At 44.1% G+C, this 19,430-nt stretch overlaps 1 protein-coding gene and 1 long non-coding RNA gene across 3 annotated transcripts in view; one reads left to right on the plus strand and one right to left on the minus strand.

Moving 5' to 3' along the window:
- Nucleotides 1–2,694: 2,694 nt before the first annotated feature.
- On the minus strand, nucleotides 2,695–18,399 carry LOC116554117. The gene is made up of 2 exons (XR_004270056.1): nucleotides 13,542–18,399; nucleotides 2,695–2,841 (listed from the first exon to the last, which is right to left on the minus strand). It is a non-coding gene; the product is annotated as an uncharacterized LOC116554117 (long non-coding RNA).
- EDRF1 (erythroid differentiation regulatory factor 1) overlaps nucleotides 18,341–19,430 on the plus strand; it is a 45,554-nt gene continuing 44,464 nt past the window's right edge. For both annotated transcript variants that reach the window (XM_032281971.1, XM_032281972.1), the window contains exon 1: nucleotides 18,341–18,737. In XM_032281971.1, coding sequence (XP_032137862.1) covers nucleotides 18,633–18,737 — 105 coding nt within the window. In that variant the 5' untranslated portion in view covers nucleotides 18,341–18,632. The remainder of the gene's footprint in view (nucleotides 18,738–19,430) is intronic.

The following is a 19,430-nucleotide window of genomic DNA, read 5'->3' on the forward strand; positions in this document are numbered from 1 at the left end:
GGAAGGAAGGAAGGAAGGAAAGGGAAGGGAAGGAAGGAGGGAAGGAAAGGCAGGCAAGTAAGCAGCAAAAGCCCTAAGGAGCCCACGGAGCCATGGCCTGGGGGCAGCGGTACCCTGAGGTAAGAGCACAAGCTGTGGGTGGCCAGCCTGGTTTTGTACCCTAGCACTGCCGCTTATCAGATGCACCACACTGGGCAAGTTGGTTAACCTTTTCGTGCATCAGCTTCTCATCTATAAACAATAGTGCCTATGTGGGAAGGCAGTGGTGGTGGAGAGAGAAGGAGAAACGGGCCTAGGACATAAAAAATGGACGGGACTACAGCTGGGGTGGGTGCAGCTCAGAGGCTCTGGAAGTGAGTCCTGGAGTCAGGGCTTTGCGGCATGAGAGGCTATGGTGGAGGACGTGGTCTCTGTGCAAACCCAAGGAGCCCACCAGGAAGACCCCTAATCAATGACCCCTAATCAACCCCAGATTCTCGCAGGTCCTGACCTTGGAGTCTGCCTCTCGCTCTCATTTTCTTTTCTGCTCAGACCACTGCAGCTGTGTTGGTAGCTGTCCTTCTAATGGTTTGGGGGTGTGGGAGTATGGCCAGGAGGCATGTAGCTGGGATGAGGGTAGCGGGGTGCTCTGGAGAAGGGGTGTCAAGTATTTCATTGAAGCCTGGAAGGCTCAAAGGCAAATATGGATTCTCTACAGCTCTGGTGGAAAAGCCTTGCTGCAGTCTGAATTCTGATCTTCCAAGAAAAATCAGAAGCAATGACAGGCTCTTTAATATGGGTGCCAGCCACAGGCCAGAGATCAAACGTTGCTGAACCAGTGAGGAAAAGCATGGCAGGCAGGCGTCTTCTGTTTCCGCACACAGACTGTAATCAGCTCTCCACAAGGTCATCCCGGAACACCAAGGACAGTCCAGATACCTCCTGGCTCTCCTCGGTAATGGACGGAAGCAGTGGTGCAGATAATCTTCCCAAATGGCGGGTAATCCAAAAGCCATTTCTATTTGGCCTTGGGAGAAGCTTCTGTGCTCGTTCTGAGCGCGGGTGTGTGCGAGCCTCCCTGCCAGGTCCACGTGCACAGTGAGGCTGCTCTCAGGGAAGGGGTCCTCCTGCCGGCAGCAGGGGCCAGGGGCACTGGCAGGGAGTCGGCGATGGAGAGGGCAGTTCAGGAGGGGAAGGGTGCAGGTGGGCTCCATTTGGCCTCCTTCCTTGGTCCATTCTCACCTCCTGGGCCCTGCAGATGCATGGCCTGGGTGCCTTTGCCTTCTGGCTTTCAAGTTGGTTTGAGCTGGAGGTGGAGCAGAGAAAGGAGGGGAAAGCCAGGATCTTTCTTCCCTGCTTCCTTTTGGCTCTGGCACCGGGCATAGTCTCGCTCATCATCTCTGGTCCCCTCTGCTTCTCCCCCGGCTCCAGAAACACCATCTCCTCCCTGGTCCCTTCTGTCCCAGGGAAGGTAAGGGCACCTTGACTTTCATTAAATAGAGAAAACATTGTTTTTTTAACCAAAGCTATGTGCGAGTGGGAAGGGGGAGTGTGTATATAGAAAGGCAGGGAGTTGATTATGATTGAGTCCTTGTCTATCTAATTCACCATGCCTAGAAGGAAAAAGATAATGTAAGAACAGATACGTCAAAAAGAGAGCTGCCCCAAAACAAAGACTTGAATAGATATTTGTACATCTATGTGCATAGCGGTCACCACAGGCAGAAGAAAACTAAATGTCCATCGACAGATGAACAGAAACAAAATGTTACATGCACAGAGAATAGAATATTATTCAACCTTAAAAAGGAATGAAATTCTGTACAATGTAGATGAACCTTGAAGACACTATGCTAAATGAAATAAGCCAGTCTTAAAAGGACAAATATGGTATGATTCCACTTACATGAGATGCCTAAAATAGGCAAATTCGTAGCGACAAAAAGTGGAGTAATGGTTCCCAGGCACTGCTGAGAAAGGGGAATGGGGAGTTATTGGTTAATGTGGACAAAGTTTCTGTTTACGAAGATGAAAGCGTTCTGGAAAGGGATAGTGGTGATGATTGCATGACATTGTAGATGAACTTGTCAGTGAATTAAACACCTAAAATTGTTAAAGTGGTTTAAAAAATAGCTGTGTAAGAATCCTATTTAAAGCTATGGTGGTGACCATCAGGAACAGCAGCAGAGAGGAGTTGTGAGCGCTTACCACCGGAAGTGATGTCCGGAGCTGGAGGAGTACTGCAAGAGAAGGCTGCCTTTCACTGCGAGCCTTTCAGTGTTCTTTGACTTTAGAGGTGCAGTTAACATTGATACGCTGCTTACGGCGTGCCAGCCATGCTTTGCACACTGACATATCTGCTCATGTAATCCTCCTACCAACGCCGTGATGCTGTAGTGGTACCTGTGAGGATCTGCATTTTGCAGAAAAGGAAACGGAGATCCCCATGTGATTAAGGCCTCCGTCGCAGGCAGGCTGCCCAGAGGCCCTGCTCTTAATTCATGCTACTTTGCTGCCTCTTGTGCACGTATATGACTGAGATGAAACAAAATTAATTTAAAAAATATGCTGCCATGAGTATCCTTGAATACATATTTTCTGTGCTTGTGTGAGGATACCAGACTCCTAGAAGTGAAATAATCCCAATTTTTACAAAAGACAAAACATGGCATTCAATTCATCATGTGGACATAAAAACTATTAGAACACTGATACTGACATTGTACTCATTTTATTATGGAATTGAAGCACAGAAGCAAATGACTTTTCTTTGTATTCATGAGTTTTAACAGGTCTTCTGGTTCTTTTAGCCCCTCTAATTTCCTCTCATCTCTCCTGTAACGGCAATAATCAGAATGATACCTGAGAAATAAGCCATAAGAAAAATGAGCATTGAGAAGGTAAATCAAGCTTCCTTTAGGAAGAGAGGAAAATAATTTTGCAGCTGAGAAACATGTTGAAATATTATTTTTACAGTGAAAACAGTTACATCACAAGTTTAAATTACATTTCCATTTGAAATGGAGTCGATTTGCACCACCTACTGGAATATATAGCTCCATAGAGTCAGAGGTTTGAAATTACAAAACCACTTTCGAGAATTTAGAGTTACATTTCTAGTTATCTTTAAGAGACCAGCTCCTTAGACATGTTGGAAATGCCAAACACTAATATCCTTCAGGGACTATTTTCTAAAACAAACTCTCTTTAGAAGCCAAATTTAATCATCTAGCTAAATTAACAAATTGTACAACTGCTTATAATAATAAAATGATTAAGCCAAATACATCAACCAAAGAGATAAAAATGTAAATTCGAAGCAAAACTGAAATCAATACACATTATCAGTTGCTAAATCACTATTGAAAAACAGAATTCAAGCAGACAACTGGAAAATGATGGGAAACGTAAGCAAACAGGATAATAAACAGAACATAACTCAACATTAATTTAAAAAGAACTCACGCAATGAAATTTTGATAGTGTTTACATCCAAAGTAATAATCATTGTCATGGCTTAATTACAGCCTGAACATCAATACATAAAGTATTCGTATTTAGGCTCTTTGGCATTTTAAAGAAAACTCCAACAAAAATTTGCATTTTTTTATGACAAACTACTCCAAGCAATACATTTCTGAATATATAGTAGCAACATTTATTATGATATAATTGACAGGAATTTGTAGAAAAAAATTACATCTACAATATCTGCTATTCTAGATGAAATTGCTTTAGAATAGAAGCCTAAATATATTACATTTTAATTTCTTGAAACCTATTATAGCATTTCACTTATTTTATGGGTATTTTGTCTGAAAATTGATTTTATTTTTATATGTCAACTAAATTAGATGTCAACTAAATTAACTGAAGCATAAAATATGTTGGCAAGATATATTTACAAATACACACCACCAAATGGTGTGCAAGTAACAAGATCCTGATTTAAACTCACAGATACAAAGAGACCTGTGCAGGGTGACCAACTCATCCACAGTCCTCCTTGGATGCAAGTGATTTATGTATGACAGGCCTGTTAACAGTGACAAACGTCAGATGCAAGTGTGCTAGAAGGTTTATCATTTTAGTTCACTGGTTGTGTGATTTCATTTCTAAAGTTCTCATCTGCATTGGAAAGCTTGGATTGTTTCATTTCTACCAGGTGAACAGGCAAGTACCTTTCCTCAGGTATCACCTCCATGGCTTACCTCACCAACTCCATGTGGATGCCTCCTACATATTTTAAATCTTCAGCCTCAATCTCTTTTTTTTTTTTTTTTGAGAGAGAGTGAGTCTCGCTCTGTCACCCAGGCTGGAGTGCAGTGGCGCGGTCTCTGCTCACTGCAACCTCCACTTCTCGGTTCAAGGGATTCTCCTGCCTCAGCCTCCCAAGTAGCTGGGATTACAGGCGCATGCCACCCCACCATGCTAATTTTTGTGTTTTAGTAGAGGTGGGGTTTCACCATGTTGGCCAGGCTGGTCTTGAACTCCCGACCTCTAGTGATCCACTGCCTCAGCCTCCCAAATTGCTGGGATTACAGGTATGAGCCACTGCACCTGGCCCCAACCTCTTTTCCTAGCTTGGCAGTACATGCTTATGTCTACTTGCTGCCCTCTCGGATGTCCCAAAGGTATCTCAAAATGCACATGTCCTAAAATGAGCTCATGACCTTCCCCAGCCTTCAACTCTCAACCTCTCTCAGTGTCCCTAGCTCATCCATTCCATTTGACATAATTTGGCTCTGTGTCCCCACCCATATCCCATCTAGAATTGTAATCCCCACCTATCAAGGGCAGGACCTGGCAGAAGGTGACTGGATCAAAGGGGCAGTTTCTGTCATACCGTTCTTGTGATAGTGAGTTCTCATGAGATCTGATGGCTTTTAAAGTGTGGCGCTCCCCCCGCCCCACTCTCCTGCTGCCATGTAAGACATGCCTTGCTTACCCTTTGCCTTCTGCCATGACTGTAAGTTTCCTGAGGCCTTCCTCGCCATGCAGAACTGCAAGTCAATTAAAATTCTTTTCTTTTTAAATGACCCAGTCTTAGTTCTTTACAGCACTGTGAAAAGACTAATACATGTTCATCCAACCATATATGCCTGGTACCTACTTTCACCCTCATTCCTCAACCAATCCATCCCCAAAGCCCTGGTCATCTGACTTTCTACGTCCCCATGAAGCCTATCTGCCTCACTCCATCTCCTCCTCTCCTCCACTATTCCAAAGAATTATCAGGTCTAATGGAATCAACCTAAATGCCCACCAATGGCAGATTGGATTTTTAAATCTGGTACATATTCATCATGGGATACTATACAGACATAAAAAAGAATGAGCTTATGGCTTTTGCAGGAACATAGATGGCACTGGAGGCAAATTATTATTCTCAGCAAATTAATGCAGGAACACAAAACCAAATATCCCGTGTTCTCACTTATAAGTGGAAGCTAAATGATAAGAACTTATGAACACAAAGAAGGAAACAACAGACACAGGGGTCTACTTGAGGGGGAGGATAGGAGGGTGAGGAGCAGGAAATGTAAGGGTACTGGGCTTAATACCTGGGTGATGAAATAATCTGTCCAACACACCCCAGTGACATGCATTTACCTGTGTAACAAATCTTTACATGTACCCCCAAACCTAAAATAAAAGTTTAAAAAAAATCACACAATGCCATTATCAGGAAACATTAATTCTTTAATATTATCAAATGTTTATTTGGTATTTACATATTTCACACTTGAGTATCTAATAAATATTTTGCTTTTCTTAAACACACACACATACACACACACACACACACACACACACACACACACACACACGAAAGAAAAGGAAAAAAATAGGTCCATCCTGGACTGATTTAGTCTGGTCTAGCCTTATTGTTCCTGATCATGTGACTCCTTGTAACCTCCACCACACCTGTACCTTTCCTGACCCCAGCTAAAAGCCTTTCACTGCAGATGGACCTGGTCTCTTAGCAAGGTCCTTCCTGATCTGGTGCCCATTGCCTGTCCAGCCCAACTCACACCTGAGCTCCCGGCGGCTTCAGCCCCACGTCCTCTTAGGCTTCTGTGCCTCACTCTGGCTGTGCTCTCCACCGCCACCGAGACTTTGCCCACACTTTTCTCTCTGCCTGAAATTCTCTTTCCTTCTTTGCAAAGTTACCTCCTCCTGACTTTCCTGACTGGGTCAACTCAGAGTTGCAAATTTAGTTTAGGCGGCACTTATTTGGAAGTCTGTGTGGTCCCACTCGACTGTTTTCACTCACCTTTGAGTTCCCAGCAACCAGCACATGACCTGCACATAGGAAATATGGAATGATTCACTCAGACCAGAGCCAGAGGGGTGCCTGCTCTGGGCCCATGAGGCTGAGACTACACGCTGGCCCTCGTCTGACCACCATATCCACGTAGGGTGAGGAGAGAGGTGCACCTGAAGCTCCAGGTAACTGGCCCTAATGGCTCCAAGCCTGCTTTTAGGGCCTGTCCCAAGAGGACTTGGTGTACACACCCCAGCCCAGAGGGGTGGCCAAGGGGCAGCTGTAATGAAGGCAAGAGGACATAACATAGTTAATAGTTTCCAAGGGGCAGCTGGTATGAAGGTATATTTATCAAGGAAGGAGGCTAGAACAGATTTTCTTTAATAATGAGTTAGCTTAATCTATAAAAACTTTAACTATTTAGACATATGCTATTCAGACCTCCATGTGTAGTTTTCCCAAAGCTCTGCAAATGTTAGCAGTTTTCGGTCTCACACGTATCTGAGAATAAGCTTTATATCATTCCTTATATCGAGATGGTTCCCTGCACCCCTTCTGAAATCTGAGTTCGAAAGAGAACTGACTCTTACAAAAGTCAATATGATTGCCCAAACTCATTGATAAACATAATGAAGGAGAGCAGGGAAAAATACTGAAGCCATTCAGTATGAAAAGCATGTTCCAAAATCATTATATAACACCGAAATTCTGGAAAAAAATATGTCATTTGGGTAGTGGGACAATGAATTTCCTTGCCTTTTCACATTTTACTACAGTTTGAGTTTTCTTTCATAAGTATGCTTACATCTGTAATGAAAACCTCATCCTTTTGAAAAATCAAGTTACCATTCCATTCCACGTATAAATGTGAACATTTTGCCAGCGTCTGTCACCTTTGTTATCCCTCGCATGAAAGCAGTGCTAGGAATTTTCTGTCTATAGATTTGTTTTGCTGGCAGAGGCAAAATCAGTATATTCTCAGAGCACAGCAGAGAAGGACGATAGCTTAACTTACATCTTATGTAGTGAGAGTCATGGATATACTTGATTTATAGGTGAAAACAAGATGTTGCCTGGCTGGTGGAGCCGGAGTCCACTGGATTTAAGGCGGCTACTTGCATTTTCTTTTATTACCCGTACTACCTAATTTCCATTAAGCTCACTTTGATTTCCTTTCAGTTTCCTAATTGGGGTCTGGAGTTGTGTTTTTTTTTAATAGCCATGCTTCTAGAAAGCCAGTGGTTTTTCTTTTTTTTTTTTTTCCTTAGAAATAATAATTGCTATTACCCTAGAAAGAGCCCAAGGGTTTCTTTGAGAACCCACATGCCTACCTCCCCCATCCCCGGTCTCCTGCAGGCCCCTCACACCATGTGTTCCAGCTGCTAGACTCTCCTGTCCCCACGGCCATGCCCACCTGCACACTGAAGTGCTCTGCAGTCACTGTCCCACTCTCTGCCCAGGTTTCCAAGTCCCTCTCTAATGCCTCAGGCTTCACGACGCCTCCTGATCCTCTTCCCCGTCACCATTCCCCGCCCAGTGTGTCTGTCATGCCTTATAACCTCCACCACACCTTGTGCCTTTCCCTTCTCGGTGACCACATTCTGTCTTTCCTGAGTGAATGCTTGCTACAGGCCCTTGTCCAACACACAGAACTAAAGCACTGAACCCTGTGGGCCAGAAATCATATTTTACTGATACGTTGAATCCACCACTGAGCCTAGGACTCAACAAGTAACTGTTGAATTGAACTAAATTAAGCATACCTTGTTTGATCAATCTGAATATCTCTCAAAATTTCTCAGAACTCTTTCTTGAGTCTTTTCCTAGCCAACCCAGCAGACTGGGTGACTTAAGACAATGATTGACAGACAGAAGAACGTGGCCAGAAAAAATGCAACAGAGAGGATTAAATGAAATATATCTAGGGATTAACTACTTCTGATAATAATCTGGAGCAAGAATGAAAGTAGGGAAGACGGAACCATGTGCTGATGACTGTTGATGGTGGGTGATGGGGATGGGTCATGGGGGTTCCTTTACTGTTCTCTCTACTTAGGTCTGCACTGAAAATTTTTTGTGATGAAAAGATTTGAAGAAGATGACAGGAGATGGAGAAGCAGCAGCTGATCTGCAGACTCCGAGGAGGTCCCAGGAAGTGGTATAAGGGAAGGGGTCTGAGATGCGGGTCTTTCTTCCTGTGGGTATCATCCCTTCCTGTGGCAGCTCTCCTGTTCTCTAAGCACCTCGACTCCCCCCGGCCCCTGCTCACTTATATGGACCTGGCGCTCAGATCTTTCACCCACGTAGTGCCACTTCAGGCTCTGCCCTTGGGTAGTGCCACTTCAGGCTCTGCCCTTGGGTAGTGCCCTATGTGCTAGAATATTCCCAAATGAGAATGGGAGCTCCTCAGGTAGAGCCATGTGCTCTGCCTCACCTAATCCAGCTGGCAACCTCCACAGGTGTCATCTGCTAAAATCTTCAGGGACAGAAAGGCCCCTTGACACCTCTTACAACACACCAAACAGAGCCCCACACCAAGAAAGGAACTGCCCACACCTCACAGAAGCCGTTAGTGGACCTTTCTCCACTCTGCAAGCCTTCCTGCGCGGTGGAGGCCAGTGCAGACCATCCTCTGCCCAGGACAGTTACGTTCTAAATGACCCCACAGAGAGCCCTCCGGATGGCCGCCTCTCTGATGGTTCCCTGCAATCACATAAAAAACACTCATTGCAGCCAAGATGCACAAAGCACTGTATTGATTTCATCCTCAGGTTTTTCCAGAACAAATCATAAACCCACACCAATTATGTCCAACCAGTTTTATGGATAAAGAAGCCTGAGGCTCTCCAGCAGGAGAGCTTGAGTTTCCCTTCTCACTCTTGTGCTGCCTGTCCCTTTCCCACCTCCAGACCATTAAAAGAATATTTGTAATGTAGATGAGGCCAGTCCTTTGGCCCAACGTTGACAGACAAGAGGAAGATTCCAGGGAGAAATGCCACAGCAGCAAATGAATATGAATGATGCTTTTCCACTTTGTGCTTATAAAATGCCTTTTGTACCAGAATCTTAAAGCCCTCCAGGAAGCAAGGCTTTGCCTGGGACTTTCACTCATGGTAAACACGAATGGTTGGAGCTACCCAAGTCTTGTGATAAGAAAGAACAAAAGTCTGGACACTTCTAAAATGCAATATTCTTGCCTTCTGGGTAGTAAATGAAGGCTGCAGATGGATAATGACATCTGTGGATTCTGGCTCCACTTCCTATAGAGAAAAAAACATGTAAATAAATATGTAAAAAAATGTCATATGTGGATGACACCCATGGTTCATCCAGTAGTTGCCATCCTGCCCAACGTTCACAAGCAATGGATTCTATTACTGGGTGCCTTGTGACTGCATTACACTGAGAAAGTAAAATGTATCTCTCTTCAGTGCCCGGGGGAAGACAAATGTTTAGAGAAATGTTTAGTAAAAAGGTCCAGTCAGTGGCTTTGACACTTGATGCTTTTGCGCTAAGCAATGCTGTCCTTTGTTCTCTCCATTGGAAGCCTCCTTCTAAATGTTTAATAGCGAAGTGGCTCATTAGGGTCTGCAAAGGTCGGGCCCTTAACTGGAAAGGTGGAGGGGAACTCACAAGCAGTCCCTATCAGATTGACTGGAAGGTTCATTTGAGAATTCCTTCCTTCTCACCCTTAGTTTAAGATGCACATGCAGCATGAATAACTGCCTGGGCTCCAGCCACTGACATGCCTGAAGAGCAGACGTTAGTGACTTTGAAACTGTTCCTACAACTCATTTAGGGCATTTATCAGCTTCAGAGGAAAACTCACAAAAACTCTAAGAAAAATTCTGTTGCAAAACCTCTAGCAGACAATCTGCCCTCGCAGTCACTTGCATTGTATTCTGAAAGTTAATGCTAAGAGTTTGCAAAAGAATTTTAGTTCATCAGGTGTCCAGAAAATAAACTCCTCCAAATGCAGTCGAAATAGTTTCAAATAGCTTCAAATACTCTGCTTGTTATGAATCTACAGAACAGCAATTAAATCATTATCAGTTAATGATTAAATATCAGATAGCTATAACCAAGGGTATCTTGCGATTACTCTGAAAAACTGCATATCAAGTTTTTGTTGGGTGCAGAAAATGATTCCCCAAAATATAGTGTTTTGGCATGCTGAGTACTTTGCAAATCAAAAGGCCTTTGAAATAAGCCTTAGACCCAAGTTCTCTTTCTGACCTTCCCCACCCTTTGTTTCTCTGATCCTCTTTCTAGAAGCACCTGGAGGGACTCTCTGGAATTTTCTTGTCTAACAAACTTCTTTCCAAAAAAAAAAAGGAAAAACAGGCAATTGTCATAAGACCCCCAACTTTAGGAATCTCATCAAATGACCAGGAAAGAAGAGAAGAGACGGAGTTGTCACTGTACCCAGATGGACTTTTCATCTGTTCTCTTGAGGGTAGGTCTGACAACCTTTGTGCAAGGTGCCGTTTCATCCCTCACCTTCCCAGCACTTCCCCCAGAGCTCAGAGGAACTTTTGCCATTTACTCCCACACACCTCATCCCCCTTTCCCTATGAAGAGAGGATTTAGCGGCAACTGGACCTTGTTGGGTGATGAGGTCATCACTCTTCTACAATTCCCCATGGTATGCATGTTAAAATAAACACATGCCTTTTCTCCTGTTGATCTGCCTTTTTCGGTTCATTTTCAGCAAACCTTCAGAGGGTGAAAGGGGAAGCTTTCCTTCTTGGCCCCTACATTTTGCATTGTCTTATACCTTCACATTTTTCTACTCTTGTCAAGTTACACTGTAAAGCAAAATATAGATCATTAGCTGGCTAATTGTTTTTTACTTAAAAAGCAGCTAGCATTTGGTTTTGGGTATCACAGTGTGTCTAATCTAGTCTTTCTAGCAGCAATATTCTATAAACACTTATCATCCACCATTATTAAAAACATTTCTGGGGCCAGGCGCGGTGGCTCAAGCCTGTAATCCCAGCACTTTGGGAGGCCGAGGCGAGTGGATCACGAGGTCAAGAGATCGAGACCATCCTGGTCAACATGGTGAAACCCCGTCTCTACTAAAAATACAAAAAATTAGCTGGGCATGGTGGCGTGTGCCTGTAATCCCAGCGACTCAGGAGGCGAGGCAGGAGAATTGCCTGAACCCAGGAGGCGGAGGTTGCAGTGAGCCGAGATCGCGCCATTGCACTCCAGCCTGGGTAACAAGAGAGAAACTCCGTCTCAAAAAAACAAAAAAAAAAAACAAAAAAAACCATTTCTGGTTAAGTGACTCACACGTCGTCCTACCTACTGATGAAGCCGAGGCAGGAGGATCACTTAGGCCCAGGAAGGAGTTCAAGTACAGCCTGGGCTCTCTTTAAAAATGTTTTAAAAAAAATTCTGAACATGCAACCTCAATATAATGCATATTTATTTATTTGTAAATGATACACTGGCACTAATACATTGACATAAAAACATAAAACAAATAGAAAACAATGTAACATTTTGATTTATTAACTGAAAATTAGTTCTATTTTCATTAATTTTTTTTTTTTTTTTTTGAGACGGAGTTTAGCTCTTGTTACCCAGGCTGGAGTGCAATGGCGCGATCTCGGCTCACCGCAACCTCTGCCTCCTGGGTTCAGGCAATTCTCCTGCCTCAGCCTCCTGAGTAGCTGGGATTACAGGCACGCGCCACCATGCCCAGCTAATTTTTTGTATTTTTAGTAGAGACGGGGTTTCACCATGTTGACCAGGATGGTCTCGATCTCTTGACCTCGTGATCCACCCGCCTCGGCCTCCCAAAGTGCTGGGATTACAGGCTTGAGCCACCGCGCCCGGCCCTTCCATTAATATTTTTTAAAAGAGAGCAAAATTGCTGAATAGGCTTCTTTTATTTTTGAGAATCTTTGTTTGAAAACTTTGTGGTATAACAGTTTGAGGTCTCCTTCCAAGTTAAATTTTTTTAAAATGCGGTTTTAATGACCGTCATCTCTTAAAATCTCTCAAAAGATAAGCAAGCCTACTTGAAAAAATTACATGGTCTCAGGGTTTACTAAATCAAACGGCTCATTTCAATTGTATGCACAAATCATGCACAGCCTTTAACTGAAATGTAATTTGTTACATTTCCATTTTCTTTGAAGTCCATCAGTCTTTTTTTTAACTAAGCAATCAAACAGTATCATGGAATAACTCAGAGATTTTTAGTTAGTTGTTTTATATGCAATTTGTTTACTCGTACAAGAGGAAGAAAGGTCAATAGACTGTTGTCATGGAACAAAATTAAAAACAGGATGTTTAACAGATAGGAGAGATAAAAGCCTGCTGGCAGCCTGGGAATTGTGAATCTTGCAGGCATATTTTTGGGGTAAAGAAATCAGTTGGCTGCTGACAAAGAGTCTGGGCGTCCTGGGAAGGACAACTAGTATCAAAGAAAACAATCAAGTGCCGACAGATTTTTTGAACCCCCTGCTGGCGTGGCTGAGGAGCGCATGAGGCTTGCTGCCTCTGGAGAGCTCTGCTGGCCCTCTTCCCTTCACACGCCTTGAGTAAGCCAGAGCTGCGCCACTGTCCTCCTTAGAATTCCTCAATATATTTAAAACTCAACCTCTCCATTTGGAAGATTTCTAAAAGAGGTTAGGAATTTCAGTTTCTAAGTTAAGTGTGCAGATGAGTTTTTATAAGCAATATACATCATTTTTAGAGACAAAAAATCACATAATGTTGGAAAGATTTCCAAACATCTATTTCAAAAAATGCTCTCCATAAGACTCTTTTGAAAACCAAATACTGGCCAGGCACGGTGGCTGTAATCTCAACATTTTGGAATGCCAAGGCAGGTGGATCACCTCAGGTCAGGAGTTCTAGACCAACCTGGCCAACATGGTGAAACCCTGTCTCTACTAAAAATACAAAAAATAGCCGGGCATGGTGGAACGTGCCTGTGTCCCAGCTACTTGGGAAACTGAGGCAGAAGAATCGCTTGAACCCAGGAGGCAGAGGTTGCAGTGGGCCGAGATTGGGCCACTGCACTCCAGCCTGGCAAAGGAGTAAGACTCCGTCTCAAATACAAAACAAAACAAAACAAAAATTAGCCAGGCTTGGTGGCGGGCGCCTATAGTCCCAGCTACTCAGGAGGCTCAAGTAGGAGAATCACTTAAACCTGGGAAGTATAGATTGCAGTGAGCCAAGATCACACCATTGCACTCCAGCCTGGGCAATAAGAGCTAAACACTGTCTCAAAAAAGAAAAGAAAATGCTTTCCCACTCATTGTTAAAACGTTACCTTTGTTTTGAAGAAGCAGATTATATCTGTTTGATTTTCTGAAACTTTCTCCTGGGTATCATCCTAATGACAGCTACATGTCATCACAGATGAGAAAACGTAGAACACTCACTGTAAAAGAAAATATGGTAACTCATTTTCAAGCTTGACAATTCTTTTGAGTGCTTTGCCACTGATGATCTGTGATCTTGCTGTGGTACAAGATTTTCAAAGTCACTCCTTGCTGTGGTCTGGACATGAGTATGTTCCCACCAAAACTAATTTGGAAATTTCATCCCAGTGTGGTAGTGTTGGGGTTTGGGGCCTAATGGGAGGAGTTCAGGTCATGAGGGCTCTGTCCTCTTGGGTGGCTTGGTACTGTTCTCATGGCAGTGAGTTCTTGCTCTGGCAAGATTGAACTCGTTCTCTCAGGAATTGGTTAGTTCCTGCAAGAGTGGGTTATTATAAGTCAGAAAACCCCTCTGGTTTTGCCTCTCTCATACATGTCCATTTACCCATTGATCTTCTCTGCCATATTATGACGCAGCATGAAACCTCTTACCAGAAGCTAGAGCCATGTGCTTGAACTTCCCAGCCCGCAGAACCATGAGCTAAATCAATCTTTTTTTTTTTTTAATAAATTACCCAATCTCTGGTATGCTGTTATAGTGACACAAAACAGACTAAGATATGCCTCATCACAAAACTCTGAAAGGATTCTGCTACCTTGTTTTTTCACCAAATTTAGCCTCGTGAATGGCATCGAATAGCCCATCCAAGCCACCATATATGCCTGTGGTAGGCTGCATAATGGTCACAGACAACCAACATCCCTCCTTGGGGTTCACAGTCTCCCCTGCCACACGGATGCTTAGCTTGGCCATGTGACTTACGTGGCCAAAAAAAGTGAAAGACAGTGATGTCTGCCACTTTTGACCAAAAGCTTTTGGAGCTAGTCTGCAAGGCATCAATCTTTCTGCCTCTCTGCTGCTGTAACTGGTAGTCCTCCTTGATCAGATGGGACATACTTATGACTTATGCTAAATATCTGGGGCATTCTCATCTTAAAACCTTTCTCACTGTTTATCTGAAATTCCAATTTAACTTTGCATCCTGTTCTTTTTCTGGCTGCCATAGTTGGAAGCCACTGACACTTGGGGATCATTTGTTTTGTCAGCATAACCCAATCTTACTTGGACCAGCTCACCATGGCCCAAGGAAGGGCACCTGTGTCAATCTGTATGTTACATATTAGTAAAGCTTAATTGTGCCCTTACTTTTCAAATTAAAAAAAAAAAAGGTAGTCTTCCTGCACCCCAGGGGATTGTCTTTGGAGACCACTGTCCTAAGGTGTATTCTATAGGACAAGGTTGTCAGAAACTAAGAATTGCACTAAAAACATAGACTCATCAGCACTACCTCAGAGATACTAGATTGTGGAGGTGGCTCGAGGATCTGTTTGCTTAACAAGTTCCTCAAGTGATTATGAGACACCTTCAAATTCCACTGGCCTATGTCTACTATTTGACTTTTTAGAAAGCTAAGTAGGAGACCTGGGTACTAGTCCTGACTTTGTAACTACTTTTGTATGATGGTCAACAAGTCAATCCTATTCTCCTTTCTGGACTGCACTGCTCCCAGCTAGAGAGGCAAGAGATTGGCTCAGACAACCACAAATCTTTCTTTCAGCTCTAAGAGTCCAGGATCAGGAGTCAGAAATTCAGAACCTTCTAAGGTCCAGAAAGCAAACAAATGAGGCTGGTTAGGAATAAGATAGCAGATTGTGGAAGGGCCCATGGCAAACTAAAAAGCATATTCCCCAAATGGTCCCTGAGTTTAGAAGGTTTTCCAGTTTGGCATGCTCTTCCAGTGTGGCTAGACAGGAACCCAGAGTACCCTGGACACATGTACTTTTAGCAGCAGCCCCAACCACATCTGCCTTCCTTATAATTGTCTTGCTGTAAAGGTTTGGAAAGGATTTCTAATTTTGCTGAATGCCACAAATAACTACATGAATTTACAAATTACTGGGATTTCTCAGAAATCAGTGCATGCTGGGAGGATTTTTGCTATCTAAGAGAGTCTAATCTACAAATTGTTTTAGAATGGAACAAAGTGTATGTTAACACTAATAATTAACGACATTGCAGTATTTTAGAGCTATTTCATTTAAACATTTTTAGCTTGATTTTGCAGACTAAAAAAATATTCTGGAGCCAAGAACATTGTTTTTATGTCTCAAACATTTTGATGAGCATTTTAAAAGCCTGTCAGCCCCAGTCATTTTCCCTCCGTTGCCTAAGGGCTGAAACAGTTCTGTCTGCTGGTGCTGTACCTGCTGTCTGTGATCAGACAGGGCATCAACTTTTGAGGAGCTCAGTCAGAGAGGCAGGAAGATACAAACAGGTAACTTTTCTATAATGTGACAAGTGCAGGATAAAGCAATACAAGCAATTGGAACAAAGGAAGGGACCCTGAAGGGTAAGAGGTGGAGGTGCCAGGAGAGAAGTCAGGTGAAGAAGGAAAAGGTATTTTAGGCAGAGGAAAGCACCAGCAAACGTGGAGCTATGGAACAAGTAGTTGGAGCAGCAAACAACAAGCATGCTGCTCGTTCATTCATCAAACACTCTTAGTAGCTAGAGCATCAGGCATTTAAGAGGCAGATAAACACAAGAGAGCCATGGGTAGTTACAAGCTTGAGCCAGGATAACTACACAGACAAGACAGAGCAGGCCATGGATGATGGAGTACATCCCAAATGGGGGTCTGGGGCTGGTGGACAGAGATGGAGGAAACAGGCAGGCACTCGTACAATATAAAAATGAAAATCAACGAGTGTCTGAAAACTTGAAATTCTAAAAGTCATGACTTACCCTCCATGTTTTCCCACAAAATATTTCAATCTCCTATATTAAAAAGTGACAATAACTTTTTAAAAAATGCTACACCATGTAAAAGTGGTTTTTTTCCCCCACTTATTTTTAAAAATTTCCCTGGACACTATGAGCTCCAGCAGCATGTTAAGGTGTTTGACTGGGGAAAAAGAAAAAAATAAGCCCTTAGAGCAAGAGGCATATAGAAATGTTATGTAATCCAGATGTGCCCAATTGCTCCAGCCCTCAGGGATCACGCTCCTTTAAGAACTAAATTACAGTACAGTAACCTTGGTCCTGTCTGTGGCTGCTGGAGACCCAGCCTCGACCCCAGCTTTCCTCCACAGTCAGGCCTGAGGGTCCCTGGTCCCCTCGGCCTGACACTCTCAGCAACCATTATTCTCTGTGTGCTGCCAACCTCTGTTTCTGTACTGAGTTTCCGCCTGTTTCACTGTTTGTCTTTTCAAAGCCTATTTCCAGCACATTTTCCCACTAAGTATCATCAACACATGTCTAGGCACTCACTTCTCAAGAAGCATGCAAAATATTCCAGGCCTGAGAAAAGAATCACTTCTATTTCTTCCTTACAAAGATAAAATTATACAATAAAACAACAGAATTTAAAGATTATCACAAGGTGAATTATGTATGTAATAGCTTAATACAGTTACATATAATAATCAAAAAGAAAACTAAGAAAAGAAAATGTTAAAGAATAAATTTTAAATCACTTCATTTTACTACTCAGAGATCTGCTTTTGTGGACACAGACACAGAAATAGAGACTTTTTAAAATTAAGATCATAGTGCATGTTGGCTTTTAAAAACTTATCTTTTAACATTATATGCTATCCAATTTAAATGTTCTTAAATATTCCTGAAAAACAAGTTTATGGTTGCACAGGGTTTATTATGTATCAAAACCAGATTTGACCATCCTCCTCCCAGTGTCAGATACTGTGCTCAACTTTTCACCATAACAAACAATGCATAACTTGCAAAACCCAAAAAAGGAATTATTGGCTGCAACATTCAAACAAAATGATAAAAATCAAAATCAATACATGCTGAAGTAAATGTCTACAAAATACACTATTATATCAAATTGACTGTTTAATTCATAAAATTGTTTTATTTGAAAGCAATTTGCAAGTTGAACGCTTGCTCATCAGGAGCATTCCTGAAAACGGACAGGATAGTGAGTTATCAGAGTCAAATGTGAATTCCAAATTGACATAGCCAAACTGCAAGAGCCAACTTTTAAAAACACTTTTACTACAAAACATGTACCGTATGACGGATGTGGCTGCGCTGACTGTTTGAGATGACACCGAGGAGTGGGAAAGCCAGAGCGCCTAGACCTTCAAAGCCTGCAACCTGCCCCGGCTATTTCCCCACCTCCTCGCCACTCAAAGCGCTGGCATAGTTTCCTGGCAACCTGGGAGAAATGCAGAGTCTCAGGACCATCCGGAGCGCCCGAATGGAAACTGACGCGTTACGAGGCCCCAGGTGCAGCGTTTCAGGGGCCCTGCACCACCTGGGACGCCCGGCAAGCAGCGGGCATGACGGGCCCCCAGGAGCCTCCGAAAGCCACCCGTTCCCTAAACCCGGAGGGCCTGGTCCGCGCCTCCCAGGAAGCCCCGCCGCTCCCAAACGCAGGATGGGGCCACACGGGCACTAAAAGGCAAGCAACCCTAACCCTAACCCTTTCCAGTCTGGGCCCTCGGGGTGCACCTGTGAAACGAGGGGGCACTGAAGCCTAGGAAAGGAAGAGTGGGAACTCCTCGCTAATTCTCGTAATGGGAGCCACCAGGGGCGCTGACTGTGGCACCTCCCTTCGCACACGGAGACTACCTGCGACCTCCGGCAGCCCCCAGAACTGTTTGCCAACAAAGACGTGCGGGGGGCGGAGCCTGAGCGTCAGATTTCGCGAGCGGCATACAGAGGGCGGAGCCTAGGAGTCAGATACCGCGAGAAGTGATCTCCCGTAGACGTTCTAACAAGCGCAGGCGCACTACAATTCCCGCCCCGGCCGAGAAGGTGGCACCTGCAGCGAGAGGCGGGGCCGGGCCTATGTACAAAGCTCGCGAGATTTAATGGAGCGTCACCGCTACTTCTTCCTGGCAGAGACCGGAAGTGCGGTCCACCGGGAGTCTGGGGCGCTTACCCTGCTTTGGGCCCGAGTTCCTGTCGCTGCTCCTCCGCTCCCGCTTCGTTTTTCCTGCCCTGGATCGAAGCGATGGGGGATCCCAAGGAAGCCGGAGCTGAGGGGCCGCCGGCTGGGGCCGCTGCTCGAGGAGGGCTCAGCCTCCTGTCACAGGGTGAACCCGAGGAACCTGCACAGGTGAGTCCTCCGCGGAGGGGAGCCTTCCAGGTCCGGGAGCCTAGGACCCCCTCCACCCGGGAGGGATGCCTCGGTTCCCAGCAGATTCTGGAGCCTTCTCTATGCTTCCCTGACATCCCCGAAATAGGGAGTGGAAGTCCGTGTTCCTTTCGCCAGGTATTCGTATTAAAAGCAGTCCTGGTAGCCGACAGGTGAGTTAGACACGATCTCTGCTCTCAAGGAAGGTACATGTAAATATGTCGTTCCAAAATGTGGCACAGTCCTGCAAAGCTGGTGGGAAGAAAAGGTGCCAGGGAGTGACTCTCCGAGAATGAGACAGAACTAATTCACAGAAGGTGCAAAATGTTTGCCAGGCAGAAAAGGGACTGGGTGGAAGATTAGAATATTGAACCCAGACACTGAACTTGCCTTGGGAGTGTGCAAGTGCAGGCTGTAAGGAACGACCCCCAGTGCCTTGCTATGAAGTTAGAGACTCAAGAGTATTTGCAAAATGAACCGATGCGTCAATTACTAAATATTTACATTAAAACAAAAAAGGGCCAAATATTTTGCCAGACTGCTTTATGAATGATATTGTTATTGACATTAAAATACATTTTTGGCTAGGCATGGTGGCTCACGCCTGTAATCCCAGCACTTTGGGAGGCTGAGGTGGGCGGATCACCTGAAGTCGGGGAGTTTAAAACCAGCCTG

Source organism: Sapajus apella, unplaced genomic scaffold, assembly GCF_009761245.1.
Source record: "Sapajus apella isolate SASKATOON/1434 unplaced genomic scaffold, GSC_monkey_1.0 scaffold13, whole genome shotgun sequence".
Taxonomy (NCBI): domain Eukaryota; kingdom Metazoa; phylum Chordata; class Mammalia; order Primates; family Cebidae; genus Sapajus; species Sapajus apella.